The 20,712-nt window shown below is 51.7% G+C and overlaps 1 protein-coding gene across 8 annotated transcripts in view; it reads right to left on the bottom strand.

Annotated features, from left to right (window-relative positions):
- Positions 1–20,712, bottom strand: part of PKNOX2 (PBX/knotted 1 homeobox 2) — a 305,084-nt gene that overhangs the window by 11,341 nt on the left and 273,031 nt on the right. For 6 of the 8 annotated variants that reach the window (XM_060160705.1, XM_060160702.1, XM_060160703.1 and 3 more), the window contains 3 exons: positions 8,863–8,992; positions 8,325–8,422; positions 7,391–7,510 (listed from right to left, as the gene is read on the bottom strand). The exons of 1 other annotated variant lie outside the window; for it this stretch is intronic. In XM_060160705.1, the coding sequence (XP_060016688.1) occupies positions 7,391–7,510; positions 8,325–8,422; positions 8,863–8,992 (348 nt within the window). The remainder of the gene's footprint in view (positions 1–7,390; positions 7,511–8,324; positions 8,423–8,862; positions 8,993–20,712) is intronic. One more of the 8 variants, XM_060160707.1, reaches the window with a different exon arrangement.

Below are 20,712 nucleotides of genomic sequence, written 5' to 3'. Positions count from 1 at the left end.
ATGAAGTTAAAGGAAAAAGTAGCAGACAAAATATTCTGGAACAAGAATGGTTCAGTCTCCCTAGGCCATTTTCTTGCTTTTCAATGTTTCCTACTTTCCTCCACAGATTCCCTAGAAGTGTCAAGGTTTCTCTCAGCGTTTTCCAAGGCAGGGCAGATGGTGGGGATTCCTGGAGGGAGACGGGGGGTATTTGTAGCAGCAGCTGTGTCGGTATCAGGACAAAGTACCTTCACATCCATCATCTTATTCTAGCTGGGTATCGTGATTCCCATTTTACAGCAGAGGAAACTGAGGCTTCATGAGGTTAAGCAATTCACCGCAGGTCTGCTGGCTACGAAGAGGGGGCAGTGAGACTCAAATCTAGATCCTGCCTCTGAGTACCATGCCCTTTCCACAGACTGTCTCTGTTGTAAGAGCCACCACTGTTCTAAGTCAGCTGTCGATGAAGCCTGTACATGGGCCTCTGACAGGGATGGATGCATGCTTCCTTCAGAGCTTAATACAATGCTAGGCACAGGGAAGGGGGCAAGAACGTTTGCTGAGTGACTGAAGGCAACACCAAGGCGCAGAAGCAACCAACCGGATCTCACCTCCACAAGCCTTCCCTGGCTGGGAGCCCTTGTGCAGGGCACACACTGTACCCGGGTATGCGGCAACCCTGTTTCTTCCAGCAGGGATGAGCCCAGCATGTGAGGCTCTAGCCCTGTGGGTGAGGATAGCTGGCAATCTGACAAGGAATCTCACAGATAAGGACGGGCTCAGAATCGTGGGGTGTACACGCATGTGTGTAGCAGTATCACTCAAGGCCCAAAAGTTGAAACAACCCAAATGTCCATAAACTGATGAACGGATAAACAAAATGTGGTCTATCTACACAATGGGACACTGTTCAGTCATACACAGGAAGGAAGCACTGCTATAGGGTACAATACGGATGAACCCTGAACACATCACGCTAAATGGAAGAAGTCAGTCACAAAAGACTCCATATCGTACGATTTCCTTCATGTGAATTACCCAAAACAGGCAAACCCATCTAGACAGAAAGTAGATCGCTGGCTTCTAGAGGCAGGGGAGGGACGGCTAATGGGTACAGGGTTTCTTTCCAGGGTGATGAAATAGTCTGGAATGAGATAGTGGTAATGATCGCAGAGCTTTGTAAATATACTTGAAACCTCTGAATTGTACAGTTAAAAAGAGTGAATTTTATGGCATGTGAGTTATATTTCAATACCGAAAGAATCAAACAGAGAAGGCCCCTGGTGTTTCTGTGCACTCAGCTTTTGTGACTATAGCCGAGTTTATACGAGGGCCCTGGAGCAAGGTCCTCAGCTCTGTGGGGCAGGGGTGAGATGGCTGCAAGCAGAGCGCAACTGTGACCCTGGCTGGATGCGTGCCGGGCTTGTGGATATGATGGATACGGAAGGAAGAGGAGGGATGAGATAGTAAGACAGCCTCACTGTATCTAAAACTAGGGCCCGGCTATCAAAATCCTGCAGCTGTCCCAGGATGGGGCTCTGGGCCTCTGCTGAGGGTCGGGGTCCCCCTTTGCTTTACCTAGACTTTGCATGGGAACTGAGAGATGCTGTGGTTTCTTGCGTCAATGCAGAGGCAGTAACAGCCTAGTGGGTGAGACGTTAGAGGCTCAAGCCACACTGACCTGGGTTCAAATCCTGCGGGACCTTGGGGAATGCGTTACCTTCATGGAGACTAGTTTTGTTATTGGCAAAATGAGGATCATTTCACCCGCCGGCTGGGCGGGTGAAACGAGATGATGCAGGAAGATGCTTGGCCCGCACCCCGGCACACAGAAGTAGCTAAGGGAGGAGGGGCTCCTTTGATGGTGGCAGGGCCGCTGGGGCTTGGTTTCTTCTCTAGGCTCCCCCCACCCTCAGAAAATACTCTGTAAACTTGCTCCTGTGCTTGGGTAACAGCAGCACAGAGAACAGGCACATTTTTGACGGAAATAGGCAGAATCACCCAGGCAGGACAGGGGGAGGCTGGGATCTGGACAAGAGGGGATGAGGGCAGAAGCGGGGGCTGAGCTGCGCCCCTCCCTCTCTCCTCCACGGAGAGGACCCTCTGCCAGGGTTTCTCACCCTATCTGGATTTGTAATGGAATGACTGCTTCCAGCAGGAGTTTAGCTGCTTTCAGCCAAAATGCAGTAGCAAGAAAATCTCACTGGATTCTTCAGGGACCCAGAAGCAAGGAACTGATGGATGAAACCATTCCAGTCTCACCGCAGCCTAACAGCAAAAAGGCTCCGGGGTTTAGCCTCCATCTCAGGAGCGTGCTGTCATCTGAATACATTTCTATAGCTGCTAGTGCCCCAGAACAGTGGAAATGACAAGACGCCTCGGACACAGGGCAAAAGGAATCAAAGAATACTAACTTCTGCCTGAGGGAAAGAAGAAAACAGGAAAACCAGCATCTACAATAGAAGTTCTAATAACCGATCTCTATTAAACAAGTCTACAGATAATACCACGCTCTCCCTTTCTGCTGTCAACCATTAGAACTGCTGTCTACAGTATCCTGATGGCTTGAGATGAATAGATTACTCTGTAGAATGTTCATTAGCCAATTTATGTGCTTGTCAGAAAGTCAGCAGTGTTTGTGTTGACTAGTTTATGCCAGTTATACGTGTTACTGTAAGTAACTTTATTCTGTAAACCTATAAAATATGAGTGCAAAAAGCAAGAGTTGTTGCTAAGAAAACTAAGCGGAGTGCTTTGGAAAGACTCCAGACTCAAATTTGCTTAAAAGTGAGACCAGGTGTATAAGAGTATAAGAGTATAAGAGACTGGGATACACAATAAAAATCTAGAAATATCCTGCGGACAGATTACTTCCCCAAAGCCAAAGTTCTTATTCCATTTTAAATAAAGATGAAATTTATAGATCTTATAGGAGAAGTTTGTGCAAGTAAAATGACAAACTTTAATCAGAAAATGACCTTGTCCTTATATCAAAACATTAGCAAACAAATATATTATGTATGTCTTTTAAATCAAAATAAAATGTATCTTACATGTACCCCTATGTTCATAGCAGCACTATTCACAATAGCCAAGACACGGACACAACCTAAACGTCCATCAGCAGATAAATGGATAAAGAAGATGTGGTATACACACACACACACACACACACACACACACACACAATGGAATACTACTCCACCATAAAAAAGGCTGAAATAATGCCATCTGCAGCAACATGGACGGACCTAGAAATTATCATACTAAGTGAAGTAAGTCAGAAAGAGAAAGACAAATACCATACGATATCACTTGTATGTGGAATCTCAAATATGATACAAAAGAATATATCTATGAAACAGAAACAGACTCACAGATGCAGAGAACAGACTTGTGGTTGCCAAGGGGGATGGCGGTGTGGGAGGGAAGGATTGGGAGTTTGGGGTTAGCAGATGTAAACTAGTATATACAGGATGGATAAACAACAAGGTCGTACTGTATAGCACAGGGACCTATATTCAATATCCTGTGATAAACCATAATGGAAAAGAATATGAAAAAGAATGTAAACATATATATATATAACTGAGTCACTTTGCTGTACAGCAGAAATTAACACAACATTGTAAATCAACTCTACTTCAATAAAATAAATTAAAAAAATAAAATGTATCTTTTTAATGGTTGTTTCTTTCTTCAATCAACTTTTCCAATTAAACAATCAACAAATTAGTTGTCTCCCCTGCACTGGATATGAGAACATCACTGATATTGAGATCTGCCCTTTTTCATACCTTTTCTAAGACTGAACAGCTACTATATGCCTAATACAATGTTGCCACAGAGTGGGGTTCTCCAAGAACTACAGTCTCAGACTTGTTCTCAGAGCAACAATGAAAACAAGAGTGACTCAGAGTGATCAAATATTTGGGAAAAGCTTCAAGCCATGCCCCCTCTTGCAAATTCACGATGCCCCCCTAGTATACTAAGGGTAAAGAAATAAGCTAAACTTCGTATAACCAGATTTTCCCAAATCTGTTTCATCAGGGTACCCTTTCTTGGGAGCAACACCTATTACATCCTGTAAAGGTACCCACTTTGGGAAGCAATGCTTTGGGGCCCAGAGAAGAGGTATCATGTATGATCGCTATTCTTAAACAATTTACAGCTGAGTCAGAGATATACAACATGTAGATTCGACACACACATATACACACAGAACAGGTAGGTAACAGTATTAGTCAATGTATTCTTAGGGTCAAATGATGGGAGAATCAGGAGGTATTACAGATCAGAACAACAGATCAGCCATCCACCTCTAAATAACTTTCACAGATGTTGGGCCTTGGCCTCAACAACTTGCTCTTGGTCTGCTGTTCTAGAAAGTTCACACTTCTTGAGTGTGATTGTGTATCAGGCATGGCTCTTTACATAAGTTAGCTCATTTAGTTTTCTCAACCATGGAAAATGGGTATTATCTCCTTTTTCAAAGAAATAAAGTGATTGCCCAGCTAGTGGAAGGGCCTCAATTCATACTCCTGCCTGTCTGGCTTGGAAGCCTGTCTTCTTTCCACTGCGCCCTGTTACCAAGGCTTTTTCCTGAGCTGGGGTTTAGGGGAACTGTGTGCCCACTTGTATCTGGGGAGCCAGCCTTGGCCTGCAGGGGACAACTGCATCATGCTAAGTCCCTAGAGCCTAGACTTCTCCCCATCTTCTTCCTCCCCCTCTTCCAGAAGTTCTGAGTTCTGACTTTAAAGGCCCACGGGTCACTCTCTTGTCCTCTCTCCATGGCCTCTGTGGGGAAGGCATTAAGTGGGGGAGGACTTGCCAATGTCAAGTGCTTTATCGACAGTATCCACACTGAGTGCACTCTGCGCTGCAGAGGGCCTGGGGCGGGTGACGGGCTCACTCACACTGTTCAGCAAGTCCCTGCCATCGTTCCAGGTCCCTCCTACAGCTCTAACCTGGGTCCTTCTTTCCCCTCTGCTTTGTGCTCAGCTGCTACACCCTCTCTTCCCTGCCTCTACCTTCCTCTGCCTTCCCACGTCCGGCTGGAGGTGGCCGTAGAGTGGAAGGGAAAGACCCTGAGCCTTTGAGGGGGCTCAGCGGGGCGGGGGGGCGAAGGGCAGGGCGAGAGGCAGGACATGAACTGAGTCCAAGGTCAGAGGAGGGATGGATAGTGTGACCCTCTGTCTCAGGCTGAAGACTTAACTCAGGGGTGAGTTGCCATCGGGTACGGGAGGCACCGGAAGTGACAGGAGTCAGCGGGGGGCACTGGCCTGGACGTCAGGCTCCTCTCTCTCCTATACTTGCCTTTTCTCCCCTCAGAAGTAAGGCTGTAGGTGTGTTCACATCAGTCTTCAAACATGCACAGGATGGGGGTAAGGAAAGGAAGAGAAGCGAGGGAACGAACATTTAATAAGCCCCAGTGTGCTAGGGTCTTTGCACTCATTTCACTGCTCCGTCATGATCGCCACAAGAGGTGAGTGTGGCCAGATCACAGAGGAAGAGGGAAAGCCTAGATGTGAAGCTGGGTTTGGTTGCCTCAAAAGCCCACGAGCTTTCCACCAAACCCACAGCCCTACAGTTACACAGCAACACAACGTAACACGTGGCCTCCTCTAGGTCCATGGCTGGGGCCGGGGAGGTAGCCTGGGTGCCCCCAACTTGGGTGTTACAGCTCAGTGCACAGAGACAGAACCTCCCCTACAGAGGCCCTCTTCCCGGCGCTGGGACTTCGCACAGACACTGGGCTCTCAGGGCCACCAAGTCCATCTGAGCCCTCTGGCTCTCTAACAACATGGAAGAGAGAATAGGCAGGAGACCTGGGCATCCCCACCGCGAGCTCCAGATACTGAGTCAGAACGACAGGCCGAGGCTGCACCTGGCTTCATCCCTAGGCTCCGGGAGTCTCTCCAACCTCCTTTCCTGGCTTTAACCCTCAGCCTTCCAGCGCTTTCTCTCCAAATTTGGTTATTGTTTGCTCCCAAGGTTGTGCCTTCAAGATGTGCTTCCTCAGCAAACGCTGGGGCGGCCCCGAGTCCTCATTCCCCAGCGCCGGCGGGGAGGGTGGGGGGCGCAGAGCTCAGGCCACATCCCGCACCTCAGAGCAGTTCTGGCCATCTGCTGGGGGGCAGGAGATCCTAAGATCCCCAGATCCTAGGACCACCTGGGCCTGGGCGCCCTGGCTCTTGGAGGTACTTCCATTTCAAATAAAGGGCTGACGACTGACTGATTAATTAGTTCCCACGATCCGCTGGCTTTGTCTCCTTGTCTCTGAAGAAAGAGTCCCCCTAACTCCTGATTCTTCCCCACACTTTTCCGACCAATATATCTACAGCCCCAAGCTTGGTATCTGTCTTCTGTCTGTGTGTCTATTACTCATGCCAGGCCAAGAGCTTGCAGTCCACTGGGAGCCCGCCTGTGCTCGAAGAATCTACCTCCCCACCCCAGACACACACACACACACACACACACACACACACACACACACACACACACACACACACACACACACACACACACACACACACACACACACACACACACACACACACACACACACACACACACACTCAGCCCAGAGTCACTGGCTTTCTTTATTGCTCCAGCCCTTGAATGATACTAGGAGGTTGCTAGTGATAATAGCGTTAAAGTCACTTCTGATAGTCAAGGCCTGTCTGCTGCAACTTACACTGCACACAAACACAACTATCATCATGGTAGGTGCACAGGGCAGGTGCTTTATAAACATTATACTTAAATCTGAGGCCGTGTCGTCATTTTACGAAAGAGGCTATGAAAGCAACTGCTCTGCGTTTCTGAGCTCGGCTGGTTACGCGAGGCCAGGATTTCTGCCTGGGCGGCTCTTCCGGGGGGTGGGCTCAGCCACGGCTCCCCAGTGTGTGCCTCCTCTGGCTGCCCTGATCAGAGGGAAATGGACGCACACCCTCTGCTTCCCTCCGCACTGAGGACTCGGGAAGCAGAAGAGTCCTGATGGAGAATCAGCATTTTCTTCCACGTGAGAGGGCAGGGGTGAGCATGGCTGACCGCGGGAGGAGGTTCTGAACCAGTAAGCACAGCCCCGGCTCCCACGGAATCTCACCCTTCCCTGAAACCACCCTGTCCACTAGCCCAGTACTGCGTTCTCTCCAGAATGTGTCTGTCCCCATTCCCTCATCGATGTCACACTTTTTTGAGGCAGCAGCCGCAAGCACTGGAACTCCCAGCTGTAGGTCCCATTTAAGCCTCCCTCTGCCCTGGCCTCTGGAAGATGGTATCCCTATCAGAGGGCCTCTCTTTGAGGCCACACCCTCTGCAGATCTAGGGATGATGGTCTGGTGCCCCAGAGCTTATTCATACCCCACGCTGCAACTCCACACCCCAACACACACACACACACACTCACCATGAGATGCTGGAAGAGCCAAGAACGCATTATATTGGTGGCATGCTTGGGCAAGACTCCTCGTTTGTTCTTGGACTTCTTATCCTCATTTTCCAGGAGGGAGGTGAGGTCAAGGTTAACCTTCAGGGCACGTGGAAAAAAAATCAGCATCAGCAGCCTGGCGGGCCAGCGGCTAGGGACCTGTTGCCATAGAGACAGCAGCCTCTCGCTGCCAGTCCCCTTTCCCAACTCATTCTGAGGGCCCGGGGGAGGTTACCTTTCCTGTCACCCAGCGCCAGCCTCTCAGAGGATGGGAGAAGGGAAGACGGCGAAGAGGGAGGAGAAGGGGATGAGAGAGGAGACAGAGGAAACAGGGTCATGCAAAGGGCACAGGAGAGAGAGATTGGCCGTAAACCATCCAATAGTTATTAGCATTCCTGGGGTACATTAGAGTCTGCACAGCGCTTTCCTATCCATTACCATGGTCAGCCCTCACATCAGCTCTGTAGGCTGGTGGGGCTAGTGCGCAGCTGGTGTCAATTCCTCATCTATGGATAAAAACTCAGAGGCTCAGAGAGGTTAGGTGACTCATCCGAGATGGCAGAGTTAATGTCAGATCTCGGGCCTCTGACTTCAGATCTTCTCACTCCCACCCTGGCTCCCTTGTGTACGCTCTACCCCACTGAGCTACAGAGTGGCTCGGAGTGTAGACCAGGAATAGGAAGTGCAGGATCCCTCGATGTAACCCCGAGAGGCAGCAAAATCCCAGTTGATAAAACCGTTCCAACACCCACCTTCTTTTCTGTCAAGTGGGGGTAATGATACTCCTTAGAGGACTAATGAGGATGTAAGGAGTTACCGGTGTAAAGTGCCTAGCAGGCAGTAAAGCGTCACGGTTGCCCTCCCCCAGACCCATGCACATACGCACACACCTACACTGCACACACACACTCACCTGTGTGTTCTGGATCTGGATGGCTCCCTGGGGGATTGCTTGGGTGACCACCTGACCCTGGGAGGTTACCATGGTAACCGGCTGGTATAAGGCTCCACCTGAGGAGACAACCACTTTTGGAGTCCCTTGCCATAGGGGTGGGTAGGAGTGAGGGCAAGCAGGGTTCCCAATGCCCTTGGCACTCACGTGTAAACACCCTCTACCCTGGAGGCATTCAGCCCCTGTGGAGGAGGGGTGGGACGGGGATGGGGTCCAGAGAATAGAGTCTCTCTGTGTGTTTGGCGGAAGGGTCTCTGACGGGCTTATGAGACTTTGACCCAAATTTGTTCCAAACCACCATCATGAGGTCTTGCTAACCATCTATAAGCTTACAGAACACTTTAGTCAAGAAACGCAGCTGGAAGCCCGTCCCTCGGCAGGGGGCACCTCTCCCATTTCCTAGGACGTTTTGTTCAGTGCCCTGCCCCCCAACCCTGGAATTCCCTCAGGGCCACCCGGCCTCCTCCCAGGGGTGTTCCCCACAATCCGCTGCACACACCTGACACCACTTGTGAGTTGACAGTTGTCATGGCGATGTTGCCCTGCTGGAGCGCTGAGGCTGGGACCACAATCCCCTGGGGGTTATTGGAGACTCCGGACATGGAACTGGGGGAATTCTGCAGGAGGTCCTGGCAGCAAGGGAGGCGTGGTTTGTGACAATGCCACTAAGAGCTTAGATGCCACAGCCCCAAATTTCTCCTCTCCCCTCCCCCTTCCTGCCTTGCCTCCTCCCTTTTCCTGCTCCTCTCAGACCCAAATCCAGAAAGCAATTCTCATGGCTCCCTAGAAAGTGTGAAGAAGGCTCAATCTGAAAAAAAACCAACCAACAATAGTCATGCATTTAGCCATTCCATTCCCCTGCAAACCTGAGACATAAATTATCCCAGAAACCAGTGGTCCGCACCTTGGCTTCACTTTGCAAGTTCCGGTATCCGTACCTAGGTTCCATCCCCGGCGATTCTAATTTAATTGGTCAGGGGTGTGGCCAGGGCTTTCGGCGTGGGGGTGGGGGGGAGGGGCGGGCGTTGAAAGCTCCCCAGGTGATTCCAACCCCAGGCCAGGGCTTCACCTGCACATCCTTCGCACTCAGTTGTCTCCAGATGCCCCACCCCCACCGCAGAGCCTCGCTTCCCCGTACCTGTATCGCAGCACTTATTACACCAAGATCCACACAAAGGGGCCGCCGACATATTCTCTTTGTATCCTTAGCACGTAGTTTAGGGCCTGACACATCACGGCTACTAAAATATTTGCTAAATAATAATAAAATATAGCCGCCTGGCCCCTTCATAACCTGTCTTCCAGGAATCTCACGTGAGCCTCCCCTCTGCCAGCCTCGGGCACATTCCATCGGCTGCTTCCTCTCCCTCAGGCCCCCAACACAGAGCCCACCACGGAGGTCCCCTCCGCCCCACACTGTCACTGCCTGCCCGTTTCCCCCAGACAATGCAAAGCAGCTAAGAAAACCATTTTTCCCCCCCGTACCCTCATCGTTGCCACGTAAGAGCTGGGCTAGGATCGCTTGGACTTGATGTAGAGGGACAGGAGGGAAGCTCGGCCATGGGTCTCCAAGAAGGGCAGCAAGGCCTCCCTGCTTGGCGGCCGGGCGCTCTGCTCTTTTCGGGAGGGTTCGTGAGGAAGGAATTGGGTGTGAGAGGTCGGGGTCTCCAGGCTTCATCTGGAGACAGCAAGGCAGGCGCGAATGAGGTGTAGTGCCCGGAGCCCGAGGAGACCCACCAGGGTCGCTTAGCGCCTAACCTCCGGTGCCCCCGACCACAGGCCCACGTGTAAAAACAGGGCTTGAACCGGGTAACCTGCCCAAAAGGCCAGCTGGAAGGAATTAGGCAGGAAAACGGCCAAGGAAATAGGGGGAAAAGGAGGCCCCTGGCTTCCTAGCTTTGGTTTTAGGATGAGAGGAGCTTGGGCCTTCGGCTGCAGGAAGGTCTAGAGTGTGGAGTGAAGAGAAACGTGTGCTTGGAGGAAACCTGGAGCCAGTGACGGCACACAGGGAGCGACAGACAAAGGAGAAGCATCAAAGGCCAGGGGGCGGCTAGGGCGCATCACCTCCCAGACCCTGGCACCCGGGAAGCTGGCCAAGCCTCTCACAGAAAGAGGCAGTCGGTCCTGACTTACACGTCTCATTCGATTCAGCTGCTTAACCCCCCTTGGCATCTCCTCCGAGCTGCCTCTCCTACCCTCCTGTAGTGTCCGGCTCAGGGCTATAAATACGCAACAGCGGGGCGGGAGCCTGGCTTCCCCTCCTCCGTGCCGGGGCCTCCCATCTGGCTCCTGGGAGGAGGCCTCGCTCCCATACTCGGCTCACCTCTGCAGCTGTGACCTTGGGGAAGGGAGGGAGCGGCTCCTGCCTCAACTTTTCCTTTCTGGGATCGGCGAGGGCCTCCCCACCAGCGAGGTTTATTCTTTGAGCAGAATTCTTGGCCTTCTCATTTGTACAGCTCCGGGGTAATGCTGAGTCTGACCTGCAGAAGCCTAGAGACTGGAAGGGCCCTTACAATCTGAGTATTTCAGCTCCCTGAGGTACAAATAAGGAACTGAGGCTTAGACATCCAAGCGACTTGCCCACGGTCCCCCAGCTGGGTAGCAGCAACAGGGCTAGAACACAGTCCTCCGTCCTCCACAAACACTGGACCCACACCCTGGGCCAAGAACTGGGCTGCAAGGTGCTCCTGGAATCACAGCGGTTCAATAGCTGTTGAAGGCAAGTGAGCAGATTAAAAACAGCCCAAACCTGGAAGTACGGAACAGCGTGGGCACCCAAAGAATGAAGGTGGATTGGGAATTAGCACCTCATGCCTCAGTCTCTGGCTCGTTGCTAACACCCAGGAATCCTCAAAGCCTGACTCTTCAGCTGTGAGTCTGCTCCAAGCTTGAGCTCCCCTCGTCCCAAACTCCCAGCCAACCATTCTCCCAGGGTGTAAAGCAATACTGAGATGACGTGAGGCTGAGGCAAACGTGGAAGGTAAATTTAATGGGGGGCGGGGTATCCACTCCATGCCACTCACCCTAAAACTAATGGCAGTGACTTTTCAACAACCTCTGGTTTGGAATCACCCATGCCACAGTGCTCGTCATCGAATAAGGATATTTGGGAATTTCAAACGTAAAAAGTTGTCCCAGACTTTCTCCTCCAACCCCACCCCCTGCCCCACGGAAAAAATATCCAGCAAGGTTAGAAAAACACAGGCAAAGCCAGTAAAATAAATATAAGATGTATGCCTTGGGATTCAACCAACACATTTTTACTAGCAGAGGCCAAAGGGTGAGCTATCACCGGCTCATTCAAACTCTGGCTGGCTCTCAGACTTGTGGCTTGGCTAGCCTCCATGCCAGCTTCCCCAGTTTAGGTAACTAAAGGCAATTTACGCATTGGCTCAGACCCTTCTCTTTCCTACCCTCTCCTCCTACTCTGGGTCTTTGCTGGGAGGTGCTAAGAGGCCAAGTTACATTAGTAAAGGAATGGGACGGAGAACTTCATGGGTAGAGACCGTGGGCAGGGCCTGGGCTGGCCCCACCTTAGCTGGGACAAAGAGAGGAAGCGAAAACTTGGCATCCCTGAGGTCTGGGGAAATGATATTCATCTCTTACATTTGAAAATATGAGCTGTTTCACAAACCTGCCTGAGAACTGGGGTGTTTTTTTTGTTTTGTTTTTATTTATTATTGGCTACATCGGGTCTTAGTTGATGCATGCGGGATCTTTCGTTGCAGCGCGAGCTCTTCGCTGTGGTGGCTTCTCTCTAGTTGTGGAGCGCGGGCTCCAGGGCGTGTGGGCTCTGTAGTTTGTGGCACGTGGGCTCTCTAGGTGAGGCGCGCGAGCTCAATACTTATGGCGTATGGGTTTAGTTGCCCAGAGGCACGTGGGATCTTAGTTCCCTGCCCAGGGATCGAACCCGTGTCCCCTGCATTGTAAAGCGGATTCTTTACCACTGGACCACCAGGGAAGTCCCCACTGGGGTGTTTTTTTAAGACACAGATTCTTAGGACCATTGAATTAGACCATCAGCAATCTGTGTTTTTTAAAAACCTCCCTCACATGGTCCCAAAGATCAGATGGGTCTGAAAACTACCTATTTATCATACACAATGAATATCAGAGAGCATTCTTTCACTGTGTTATTTCATTTTAATCTCACCACTACCTATGGGGTCAGCAGAGGAGAGATTCTTCTATTTGCCTGAAGAGGAATTGAGGTCCAGAGAATGGAAGTGACCTTCTTGAGTCACATGGCTCTGCCTCGAACCCAGGTCTTCTGGCTCCAAGTGTAGCACCGATGCTCCCATGGAGAGATGAACTTTGGAGTGAGACAGCCAGGCTCCAAGGTAAGCACAGTGTCCGGCACATTTAGGCACCCAATAAATCATTTCCCACTTCCTTTGGCTAAAGTCGCGCCACTAGGGAATGACACAACCAGGGTTTAAAACCTGTCCTAGACACATAGGGCCTCGTGGGTTCCTTACTTAGCAACAGCAGAGGTTCATCCGGGGCTGCACGCCTAGCAGTGGTGGTCACGCCTTGACACATGCCCCTTCGTTCCTGCCTCCCTGCCTTCGGTGTTCCTGGGCCAAGGCCAAGCCCCAGAAGTCAAAGCTGCGGTCTCTGTCCCAGACGAGCTCCGAGACTTGACTTTGCAACTATTTCTGGTCACGCCTTAGTTTCCAGCCCACTAGAACCTTGTCTCTACAGAGACAATGGGGCTGCGTCTCTGGAGACCGTGCACCGGTCTTTTCTGAGGAAGGATCTACGACAGCGGCAGTGGGAGCCCCCTGGGGAGAAGATGTTGGCTAAGCACACAGTGTTATTATCTTCTCGACAGCTTCCTCCTGGGTCTCAACAGACTCTAAACCAGGTAGATGGTGCTCTGCCTAGACCCACACAGAGCTGTTTCGTGCCAGGCTCCTTGGCCTCATGAAGAGGCTAGAAGCACATCTGGTAGTTTCAGTGACATTTCAACATCCGGAGACTCACATCCCTGCTTGAGTTGTCCAGGAACCAGGGGCTGAAAGCTGCTTATCCAGTCCAGGAATTCTTTGCCGTGATCAGGAGCATGGCAGTGGTGTCCGCAGGCCTCTGGAAACTGCCGGAAGGCTGGGAATCATGGGCACTTTCCTGGCTCTTCTGGTGGAGCCGTTGCATCGGGCTGGGGAGCATCAGTCTCTTACTTTCTAGTAGGAAATGGGCCAAAAGGCTGAAAACTTAGAGTTCCCCAGCAATGACGTCTTTTAGGGCATGGACCAGGTGACCAAGAAGTCAGATGGAAGTCAACGAGCTGGCCTCCACAGACCTCATCCCACTGTTGCTCCTTGTGTGCTGTTTCCCAGAGACACGGAGAGGCAAAGGGCCTCTCTGGAGGGGCACAGTGAGGTAGGGGAGCAGCTTTAGGATGGCTGAGAGCTTGCACTCCTGGACGCCACCGTGGGCCAGCTTCCAGGCCCTCGCGTCCTGGGGCCATCAGTCATTCTTTCTGAACCACAGTGGTCACTGGGTGAGTTTTACTCCACATTTCATTTTTGGAACAAAAAAAGATGACTTGTTCAAAAGGAAGCCATTACTAAGAAAAAGTGAAAGGCTCTGCAATTACTTTTGGAAGCGGAGGGTGGAGACGGCGGGGAACAAATGAACTGGCATTGACTGTGAACTCTGACATGATGGTCTGATGTCAGCCCAGGAGGAGCTGTGTCAGCCCCTCGAGCCATCTTTCTTCACTGTTAATAGCGAAAGGGCTTATGCTGCGTGGGAAGACTTAATTTCCACTCAAGGAAGAAACTCCTGGAAGAAACCACGATGGTAAGAAGAAATGAAGGAGTGAAGGAAAGGACTGATTAGAAAAGTTTTCCTTTAAGTTATTTTGAAATAGCTGTAATTTTTATTGTACTAGGATGCCTGTGAAACAGGGGAGTGAACTGGATGACCTTGCGAAGGCCCTTCCGGTTGGGGATTTTAGAAAAACCAACGCCATTCCCTGGGATGTATTGTGAGTGGGTGGAGGGAGTGGGGGGGCAGCGGGAGTGGGGGCCCCGGCTGTCTGCCATCCCCCCCCAGGCCACTAGGGGTCTCTGCTGATCCACCAGCCCAGACCATCCTCCCTAAAGCCTCCGGAGCCTCCCAGGAGGACGGGTTTGTTGCTAACTTGCCTAGACTGGGGGTGGGGAGCTGGTCTGCTGGAGAGCTTGTCTTGACCCACCCGGGCAAGCCCTCGGCCCATCCTCTTGACTCCCTTAATGCTCCCTGTCAGCCTGATATGCTGGGCAGGCAGCACAAGGGTTCTCTCTCATGCGCGTGTCACCTCCCCCTGCTTGGTTGCAGGGTTTTCAGGGAAAGAGGGGTCTTTCTTTGAATTCCCCCAAACTGCCTAGCACAGCGCTGGGTGCAGGATAGATGCTCAGTAGATGGGGGGCCTGAGTGGGCTTCAGCCTGGAGCGGGGTGAGCGTGTGCCTTTGGGGGGCAGGGACATTGCCACTGTCCCCAGACACCGTGTTCTTGGCCGCGTCCCTCCAGTGCTGGCAGAGCCAGCGTGCTGTCTCAGGCTGGGAAAAGCTGGGTTCCCAAACCCGGGGAAGCCAATCACATGTAAGCAAGCCACCTAATCCCATTCCTGTTCCACTCCAGTTGGGAGCTTTCGTCTCAAGGGAACAGCAGCTGCTGCTGCTCTTAAGGAACATTCCCTCAGAAAGAGGGAGCCGCTCAGGTTTCTGAGCCTGGGAGGGCTGCCCCCTTGGGGTCCTGGCCCCTGAGCGGAGGCCGGGGGGGCTAGGAACCCAGAAGGGACAGCCTTAACGCCCATAAAGGAGAAAGGCAGTGGAACTCCCGGAACTCAGCCTCCCGTCACTTGGGTCTGGGGGTGTCCCCTTTTCATCTCAGCAGTGACCTTGCAGGGTGGGTCACCACCCCCAGCTCGGCCATGGGGCAGAACTTCCAGGGGCTGGTCTGAGGTGCCGGCTTCCCACGCCCTTGGCCTCCAGCTAATGTTGAAAATGCAAACTCTGTGGGTCAATAGGTAAGTTTCCCCTTCCCCAGGTGAGGATGTACTGATGAGTTCCCTTCCTATTTTTCTGGAGAGTAGCACAGCTGCAGAGTTACATCTGGTCGGCCGAGCCCGGAATCTCAGAACCATGCTGACTCTGTGGCCTCTCCCTTCCCTACTTTCAATCTATTAGCAAATCCAAATTCTTGCTTCCCAGCCATTGGTTTCTTACTCGCTGGTCTCTGAATCCCTGATCTACAGCTAGGTAGGGTCATGCCTCCCCACCCAGGGCCCAGGACGCTTGGTTCTCCTTCCTACATGTCACAGAAGAAGTAAAAGGATCTAGTAAATGAAAATAGACTCATCCCTGACTCTGCTGCTTAGTAGGTGTGTGACCTTGAACCAGTGACTTAACTGCTCTGAGTTTCCCTTTCCTTGGGTGTAAAATGGAGAAAACAATGTGCACCTTGCAGGCTGGTTGTGAGGCATAAGCAAGATAATCTATGTCAAGCACCTGGTACACAGAGTGCTTGGTACCAGGGAGCTCAATAAACGTGGACGTTCTCCCCTTTCTCTGCCAGTTCTTCCCTGAGCAGCTCAAAAGGTGGCCAGTCGGTTCATTTGTCTCCAACGCGTCTCCAATCCTTACCCCATTGCCTGCATTCTCCACTGCCTTTAAAGTCTTTGGCAATTGGCTGTGGTGATCAGACTCAAAGCATAACATCCCACAAATTTGGCCGCAAGATACTCCATCATTACATTCGCAGTTAGAGATTGTGTCACAGTGGTTTTCATGCCCTTGGAACCCAGCAAGCTCATTGGTGCTTGAACAGATGCACATGGCATGAGTGAGTGATGTTTCCCCCATACCCCGGCCCCTTCTCTGCAGGGACTGTGAAAGGCTCTCTCTGTTCCTTACCTTCTCCAGACTTCTCTCTACCCTGGGAACATTCACACTGAGAGCTCCCAGGTAGTCTGCTAACTGCCCTCCACTCCCCCAAGCTTGCCTGAAATGCCCCCTCCTCTAGGAAGTCCTCCCAAGGCCAGTGAATCTACAGCTTCTCCAATCACAATAGGATTTGAAAGTCCTCCTGCTGGCCTAGTTGATCCTTACAGAGGTTTGCTCGTCCTGTCTCTGGGCAGGAACAGACAATGGCCATGAGGGCATGCAGGCTGGGGCCTGGGCTTTCCCCGGGGAGGAAGACGGATGCTGAGCGGTGACTGGGCAACCTCAGGCCATACACATGCTTTGCTCAATCCAGACCCCTTCCGGCGGCTGCCTTCCTGCCCTTCCTCAGGGTCCCCTTGCCCCTGAGCACTCTGTGTTCAGATAATTTATCTAGGTCCTTGGGTGTGACTCAAGCTCCCTCCCACTGAGATTGGGCACTCATCATGGACAATCCCCTGTGTTCTCCCAGGACCTAGCGGGGTGCATACAGTAAGCTGCCCCTAAATGCTCGGCAAATGCATGAGAACTGTGGCTCTCCTGATTTGCACTGGAACAGAGCTGAGGTTTAATCTCCACGGGGAAAGAAGGATGGATTTCAGGTCAAACTAATGCTTGAGGGGGGCGAGCATGAGGGTCTCTCCAGTGGAATGGTTTATTTGGGGCCATCAAGGAAGGGCTTCTTCACTGAGGATCTGCCCCCACAGGAAGCCTGGGTTCTGCCGAGTAAGAATCCTGGGTGTCATTAGGTGCAGGCAGGGCAGGGTGGCCTCCTCCAGAGGGGAAAGGACAGGCTGTGGCCCAAGTCCTTGGAAACCCCGGTTTAGCTTTCCTGCTTGCTGAAAGCAGTCTCCCCCGCTCCGAACCCCCTTCCACCCCCCCTTCCCCATAGAAACGGAAGGCCACGCGGAGAGTATGCCCCGACCTCGCAGAGCTGGATGGGGACACAGTATGGCATCTGAGAGAGGGGGACCAATTTGAATAAAAAAACATCTCCCACTCTGCAACACAAGGCTGAATGATTAGCACACAGGCAAAACCATGAGCCAGCAGTTTGCAACAAAGCTGGCAGGCGGCTGGAATGTTGATCCTGAAGATCGTGTTCCAGAGGGGAGACACCCCTCCCCAGGCCAGGCTGGGCTCGGCGCGGCTATTTCAGGCTGGGGGGATTAAGGTCGCACCATGACGAATGTGTGCACAGACACGCACACGCACACGCACACACACACGCTCCTCCTCTCTCCTCCACCGAGCTGGCTCCCACGGCCGGACCCCAGTCAGGCCTGCCTCCTGCACTGAGTCTCTTGGCCCCGAGGGTCTCTCCTTCCTGGGAAGGCCCAGGCCAGCCCGCGCCCACCTTGGCGAGGCAGAGATGGGAGCCTGACCTGGGGATGTGGACGGGGCAACGCGGGGCACATCCTGCTCACCTTCTGCCGGACACACACCCTGGACGCTGCACTGACCCCACCCCCTCCCCTCCCCCCACGACTGCCGCCATCTCTCTCTCCAACTCCTTTCTGCCTCTGCCTGTCTTCAGTCTCACTCTCCTCTTCCTCGGTCTGTGTCTCTTTGTCTTTGTTGTTCTTTTCCTCTAGTTCTTCAGCCTCTCCGTACCTCCCTCGCAAACGTGACCATTGATATTTGTCTTTCTTTCCCTTTGTCTTTCTCCCTACTTCTCCTTTCCTCCTTTGCCTTCCTGTTGCCTCCCTTGATTTCTCTCTATATTTCTCATCATATTACTTCTTTCAACAGATATTTACTGGCTGCCTTTCATTCACCAGGAGAGGAAAACGTGAAGTCACATGGGATATTTACCATATAAATGGCCTACTGTGCCCAGGAGTTAGTTGAGAGGAAGAAAAGCCCATGCTTTGGGGTGGGGTGTCAGGGAGGCCTCCATGGAGAGAGCAGCCTTATTATTGCCGTTGGGGAAGAGGCTGGGTTTGGTCCTGCAGAGATGTGCCGTCATCACCCAAACACACAGGCGTGGAAAAATAGTGACCTACGAGGGCATCAAATGTCAAGTGAAAGGATGTGAAAACTCTGGGGGGCAATTGGGCTTTTCAAGCAGGAGAATGGCTTGAATAGAGCTCCAGAAGATAAAGCAGCAGCAGAAGGCTGAGGTGTGCATATGTGAATGTGTGCGTGTGTGTGTGTATGTGTGTGTATGCGTGTATGTGTGTGTATGTGTGTGTATGCGTGTATGTGTGTATGTGTGTGTGTGTGTGCGTGTGTGTGTGTGTGTATGTGGGGGGGGGAGGGCTTCGAGGTAGCCAGAGAAGACAGAAGAACAGGTTAGGAAGCTATGACAGCAGCTCGTGTGTAATCACCTTATTTACCCACTGAAGCCTGAACAAGAAGGTTGGGCCAGCGAGAGGAAATGAAGGGACAAATCTGAGAAGCAGCAAATGGGACCACCTCGCTAAGTGTCTTCTCCTCTCTTTCTTGGTGTCTTTGTTTTTGTCTGATCGTCTGAGTTCCTCTTTCTAAGCGGATCAGAGGCCTTTCTGCAGTGGTCACCCCAGGGCCAGCTTCACTGTCAGGCACAGATGTGATGCTTACAGTGATAGGAATCAAACTTCCTTCCTCTTTCCTCTAAGCTCAGAGGCACTGAATGCAGGGATTCCCCAGGAGGACTGATTTTTGCAGATAGCATCTCCGAGGCCTGGCTCACCCAGAGCCCACGTTATCCTTTTCTGCTAACCCGCGTCTCCAGTGACCCTGCTTTCTGCACACAAAGTTGTCGGCCCGGGGACCCCAAGCCTGAGGGGCCCACTGTGGCTGGCCCTCTGGCCTTCCTTTCTTCTCCCACTGCCCTGGTTACACCCCCGATGCCAGAGCTCGAGCTGGGGTTGGAGGGCCCAGGAGGGAAAACCCAGGGCCTCTCCAAGGACCTGATTATTTCCAAAGACTTGTGCTAATTTTCTGATATGATCCTTACATCTCTGTGAGGCACTAAATCCTCATTACTTTTCCTGACCGATGCATTCTAATTAGATCAACACTTAAAACAAATTCACAATAGCCACAGGATGGCTTTCCATCTCATTAACTCCTCACTTATTATTTTCATGAAAATTACTGATAAAAATGTGCATCTCCATTTGGTGAGGCCTCACAGCCTCCTTGGCTCCTATCTTGCATCTCTCCCATCACCGGGGCTGCGCAGCATCGCCATGGTAACCCACAATAATAGAAACTAATAAATTACAAAGGAGATGCTCGTTGAGCAATTATTGTCCTCTTTTATGCAAGTTTCTTGCTAATTTTGATCATAAGGGAAAGTACAATAAGACTCTGAAGGAATGAGTCTATTTCAAGAGAATATTAGCAAGCAGAAGCCTGGACGGCTGAGTTTAGATCTGTAATAAAGTGATTTGGTGATTTCAAGCAATGGGAAGAGGAAATAAACTTCCGGCCTCGTGTCCCATACAGTACTCACTATCGAGTCCCACAGAGACCCCACTGGGGTGGGTTCGATGTGATTCCTGCTATCAAAATGTACAAGGCATGGCTGGCCTTCTAGGGGTCACCATGTCCTTTCCCCTGCCTCCACCAACCTAGAGAGATAGATTATACGTCTCGATCCTTAAAACTTAAGGATAAAAATAGCACCACCTTTCTTTGGCATTCTTTCCAGCACCTCTCACCAAGCATTCTTAGAAAGTTCAGCGGGATCCCCAAGCCTGATTGTCTCGTGGGCAGAGGCTAGTGCAAACCTCCTGGGGGACCCTCCGTGTGTCTGTCCTGGACTCAAGAGCTCAGTGGGAGAAGAAGAAAGTGGTGAGTCTAGGGCTTAACATAGACACCAGTGAGTTGGGAAGGTATCACCAGGAAGCTTTCTTAGTTCATAGGTTTGGGGAAAATATTCTGTCCTGGAGAGACAGCCCATTCTCTGCCATTTCCACAGTTCCCAGTTCCCGGGATGAAGGTGGCTGGTGAATCTTGCGAGGGTGACTTTAGGTGACTTACACAGTGGCCCCGGACCACAGGGAGACAGATGTGCCAGGGCAGGGTGAGCAACTAGAGAATGCTCGGGGAAAAGCTGTTGTCTCCTATTAGGTGGGCAGGATTCAGGGAAGGCCCACTTCCCCACACTCTCCTTCCCAAAACGCAGAGAGCTCGTCGAGCTCCAGCCCCCTTGAGAAGTCTGCGAGGCTGGGATGTCTGGGTCCACTCCCAGCTCCGTCCCCGCCTCATCCTCCTGCAAAGCTCTCCATCTCCATAACTCTCGTGCTCATTTTTTGGGATATCTTGGACCAGGAAGCCAGGAATCCCTTTGGACATTGTCCCTCTCAGATCTGGTCATCTTCTAGGGAATACTGATACCCTGGTATGCAGAGCTCTGGGTGAAAAAGGGACTGAGCTGCCTGAAAATAGCAGGAGGAGTGGATCAGAGGTGAAAGGATACAGTCAGTCT

Source organism: Lagenorhynchus albirostris, chromosome 9 (assembly GCF_949774975.1).
Source record: "Lagenorhynchus albirostris chromosome 9, mLagAlb1.1, whole genome shotgun sequence".
Taxonomy (NCBI): Eukaryota; Metazoa; Chordata; class Mammalia; order Artiodactyla; family Delphinidae; genus Lagenorhynchus; species Lagenorhynchus albirostris.
This window is presented reverse-complemented; position numbering and strand designations above follow the sequence as displayed.